The 4,872-nt window shown below is 45.5% G+C and overlaps 1 protein-coding gene across 1 annotated transcript; it reads left to right on the top strand.

Moving 5' to 3' along the window:
• The first annotated feature begins 2,061 nt into the window (after window positions 1-2,061).
• LOC128830369 (uncharacterized) lies at window positions 2,062-4,139 on the top strand. The gene is made up of 2 exons (XM_054016194.1): window positions 2,062-2,650; window positions 3,560-4,139. The coding sequence occupies exons 1-2, from the start codon at window positions 2,113-2,115 to the stop codon at window positions 3,697-3,699; spliced, it is 678 nt and encodes a 225-aa protein (XP_053872169.1). The 5' UTR covers window positions 2,062-2,112; the 3' UTR covers window positions 3,700-4,139.
• The last annotated feature ends 733 nt before the right edge of the window (window positions 4,140-4,872 follow it).

Raw genomic sequence — 4,872 nt, 5'->3', positions numbered from 1 at the left:
TGTTCATACCATTTTCCCCACTCTGCTCTTGGTGGATGTGTGGAACCTGGCAGACAGTTTGGCCTTAATGGAAACTCTCTGCACAACTTCAGAGGCAGTTACTAAGCATACATACCCAGAGATTACTATACCTCCCCACCACCACCTCTAGATGGTTCTGGGGTTGGGCCCTTCTAACTAAGTGTCTTGTCCTGCTCTCTGCATATGTGTGGACTAGAGATATGTAGGATTCAACAAAAATCCATGTCTCCTCCCCACTGCTTTCTCCCTTACATTAGACTTAAAAAGAATTGCTGCAATATGAGCCTGTGGGTTACAGCAGCATTTACAGCTAGAGAAAAAGATAGCAGGACTATAAGGTTCTCATTCTTCAGGGCATTTGTTTATTACCCACTGGGGTGGTGGATTGCAGTGTCTGGGTAAAGAGGGCTGAAGATGCTGACAGGACTGGTGTTGGTGCTACAGGTGATTTAATTGTTTTTCTGGCTTTCATTGTTTTTCTCCCCAGTCCTTGTTTTAAATGCTTCAGCACTGGGCCTTCAGATACTTCACTTGGGAAGACTACTTCCCATCTAAGAGACCCTCAATATCAGGATTTTTTTTCTGATGACTAGCCTGAAGTTTTTCTTTATTCATTTCATCCCATTATTCTTAATCATAATTCAGTGTCCCCACATAAATAATTCTTTCCCCTCCTCGGGATTCACAACTTTAAACTCTTTGTACACTCTTCTCATATCTCCACTTATTCATCACTTAGCCAATCTTGCTAATTTAGTAGACCTGAAACATTTTCCACAGCAAAATGTCTTTTTCTTAAAATCGAAACTTTCCCTGGGCAACATATCAATTTTGTTGAAATTTTATTTTGAAAAAAAAAAAAAAAAGAAAGAAATTAAGCTTTTCAAATGTTTGTTTTCAAGTGAATTTTCATTTAAAAATTCATTTAACTTTATATTTTAAATTTTAAAAACTTGAAACTGGAAAAAATGTTTCAGTTTTATCAAAATGTAACATTTCAAGCTACATTAAAAACAATCCTCAAAAAATTCATTTCATAAGAAATTTTGAAATGTCTTGGTTTTGTTCTTATTCAAAACAAAGATAAATTTCAGAACATCAGGATTTCCTGCAGAATGGAAATTCCAAGTTTCAACTACCTCTAATATTTAGTTATTTTAATCTTTTCTCAGAATTCCATCCCTTTAGACCCCTAATCATTTTCATTGTTCTTCTCTGAACTCCCACTAATTTGTCAATATCTTTCCAAATTCCAGGGATACCCAAATGAGGAACAGAAAAATATAAGGAACAATTGAAAGGATAAAAGTGCAGAGAGATCTTCAGTTCTTTACAGTCCAGGGACTATGGGTCCATCTACACTGCAGTGGGGCAACGAGTCTGAGAGTGTGGGTCAACTGACTCGGACTCACGGGGCTCACACTATGAAGCTAAAAAAGCCTCGCCAGGTTTCAGAGCCCAGGTTCCAGCCTGAATGGGAACATCCACAGTGCTATTTTTAGACCCATGACCCAGATTCAATTGATCCAGGCCTCTGAGACTGGCTGCTGCAAGGTTTTTTGTGTGTGTGCGCGCATGTGCGCGCAGAGTAGATGTATCCTATGAGTTGTAAAACTTGTGTTTGTAGAATAGATAGCAAAAGGCCTGTCCTGGATGGTAAAAAATGTAAGGTAAAATGTGCCTTATCCAAAGCCCATGGATATCAATGAGGCCTGGTCTACACTATGAGTTTAATTCGAATTTAGCAGCTTTAAAACGAATTAACCCTGCGCCCATCCACACAACGAAGCCATTTATTTCGAAATAAAGGGCTCTTAAAATCGATTTCTGTACTCCTCCTCGACGAGCGGAGTAGCGCCGAAATCGATATTGTCATTTCGAATTAGGGTTAGTGTGGTCGCAATTCGATGGTATTGGCTTCCGGGAGCTATCCCACAGTGCACCATTGTGACCACTCTGGACAGCAATCTGAACTCGGATGCACTGGCCAGGCAGACAGGAAAAGCCCCGTGAACATTTGAATTTCATTTCCTCTTTGCCCAGCACAGGAGAGCACAGGTGACCACAGAGAGCTCATCAGCACAGGTAACCATGCAGGCCGATAATCAAAAAAGAGCACCAGCATGGACCGTACAGGAGGTACTGGATCTGATTGCTATATGGGGAGAGGATTCAGTGCTAGCAGAACTTCGTTCGAAAAGACGAAATGCCAAAACGTTTGAAAAAATCTCCAAGGGCATGATGGAGAGAGGCCACAATAGGGACTCAGAGCAGTGCTGCATGAAAGTCAAGGAGCTCAGACAAGCCTATCAGAAAACAAAGGAGGCAAACGGTCTCTCCGGGTCAGAGCCGCAGACATGCCGCTTCTACGCTGAGCTGCATGCAATTCTACGGGGGGCCACCGCCACTACCCCACCTCTGACTGTGGATTCCGAGGCGGGGGTAATCTCATCAGCCACACCTGAGGATTCTGCAAATGGGGAAGAGGAGGAGGAGGACGATCTTGCGGAGAGCACACAGCACTCTATTCTCCCCAACAACCAGGATCTTTTTCTCAGCCTGACTGAAGTACCCTCCCAACCCTCCCAAGCAAATACCCAAGACCATGACCCCATGGAAGGGACCTCAGGTGAGTTTACCTTTTAAAATATAAAACATGGTTTAAAAACAAGCGTTTTTTGATGATTACTTTGCCCTGAGGTCTTGGGATGCATTCGCAGCCAGTACAGCTACTGGAAAAGTCTGTTAACGTGTCTGGGGATGTAGCGGAAATCCTCCAGGGACATCTCCATGAAGCTCTCCTGGAGGTACTCCAAAAGCCTTTGCAGAAGGTTTCTGGGCAGTGCAGCCTTATTGCATCCTCTATGGTAGGACACTTGACCATGCCATGCTAGTAGCAAGTAATCTGGTATCATTGTATGACAAAGCCTGGTAGCGTATGGTCCCAGTGTTCGCTGGCATTCAAGCAACATCCGTTCTTTATTTCGCTGTGTAATTTTCAGGAGAGTGATATCGCTCATGGTAACCTGGTTGAAATACAGGAATTTAGTTAAGGGGACAGAGGTGGCCCTTCCTACTGGGCTGTTTGCCTGTGGCTGAAAAGAAATCCTTCCCTGTAGTAAGCCAAGCACACGGGCGGGAGGGGGGATTGGCACTGAGCTTTTCACATGTGGCTAGCAGGGATCTTCCCTGATACCAGCCATGCGGTGGAGGGAGGGATAAAGTGATCATCCCAGAGAAATGGATGGTGGGGGGGAGTTTGTTTTCTGCTGCTGAAGGTTAACAGGAAAACTGCAGCACTCAACGGGCTTTGCTTGGTATGTGGGAAAGGAGGACGCAGAAGCCGAAAGACGATGGCTTCCATGGCCGCATGCAAGCCGAATTCTGTTGCCCGGACCTGCGTCTGTGATCTCTAGCAACAGAATTCGGCTTGCATGCTTGTAATGTGAATAGTGTTGTTTACCATGAAAGAGTATAAGCATTGTTCTGTAAAATGTATCTTTTTAAAAAAATTCTCTCCTTTTTTCCCTCCCTCCAGCAGCTGCAAATTTTTCAAGCCTCCCTCCTCCATCCCAAAGGTTATCTCAGATAAGGCATCGGAAAAAGAGGACGCGAGATGAGATGTTCGCAGAAAACATGGAATTCACCCGCAATGAAAGAGCTCATCTGAATGAGTGAAAGAACATAGTTTCAAAGTATAGGAAAGATGCCAGTGAATGTGAGGACAGGAGGGACCAAAGTGAGGCCAGAAGGGACCAACGTGAGGAGAGGAGAGACGCTCGAGATGAGAGGTGGTGGCAGGAAGATCAGAGGAAGCAGGATGCAATGCTGGGGCTGCTGCGTGAGCAAACAGACATGCTCCGGCGTCTGGTGGAGCTTCAGGAATGGCAGCAGGATCACAGACTGGCGCTACAGTCCCTGTATAAGCCCCCTCCCCTCTCACCATGTTCCATAGCCTCCTCACCCAGACGTGTAAGAACACGGGGGCGGAGGCTCTGTGCACCCTCTCATTCCACCCCAGTGGACAGCCCAAGCAAAAGGCTGTCATTATTTTAACCTTTTTTTAGTGGCCTTTTCCTTCCCTCCAATCCTCCTCCCAAACCCCACCCGGGCTACCTTGTCAGTTCTCTCCCTCTTTTTATAATCAATTAATAAAGAATACATGATTTTTAAATGATAATGACTTTATTTCCTTTGAAAGCAAGCTGTGTTCGAAGGGGGAGGGTGGGTTGCCTACAGAAAATGAGTCAATAAAGGGGGCGGGTTTTCATCAAGGAGAAACAAACATAACTTTCACACGGTAGCTTGGTCAGTCAAGAAACTGGTTTTCAAAGCTTCTCTGATGCACCGCGCTTCCTGGTGTGCTCTTCTAATCGCCCTGGTGTCTGGCTGCGCGTAATCAGCAGTCAAGCGATTTGCCTCAGCCCCCCACCCCGCCATAAACGTCTTCCCCTTACTCTCACAGAGATTGAGGAGCACACAGCAAGCAGCAATAACAATGGGGATATTGGTTTGGCTGAGGTCTGAGCGAGTCAGTAAAGTGTGCCAGCGACCTTTTAAATGGCCAAACACACATTCCACCACCATTCTGCACTTGCTCAGCCTGTAGTTGAACAGCTCCTGACTCCTGTCCAGGCTGCCTGTGTACGGCTTCATGAGCCATGGCATTAAGGGGTAGGCTGGGTCCCCAAAGATAACTATAGGCATTTCAACATCCCCAACGGTTATTTTCTGGTCTGGGAAGTAAGTCCCTTGCTGCAGCCGTTTAAACAGAGTAGTGTTCCTGAAGACGCGAGCGTCATGAACCCTTCCCAGCCAGCCCACGCTGATGTTGGTGAAACATCCCCTGTG

Source organism: Malaclemys terrapin, chromosome 1, assembly GCF_027887155.1.
Source record: "Malaclemys terrapin pileata isolate rMalTer1 chromosome 1, rMalTer1.hap1, whole genome shotgun sequence".
NCBI lineage: Eukaryota > Metazoa > Chordata > Testudines > Emydidae > Malaclemys > Malaclemys terrapin.
This window is presented reverse-complemented; position numbering and strand designations above follow the sequence as displayed.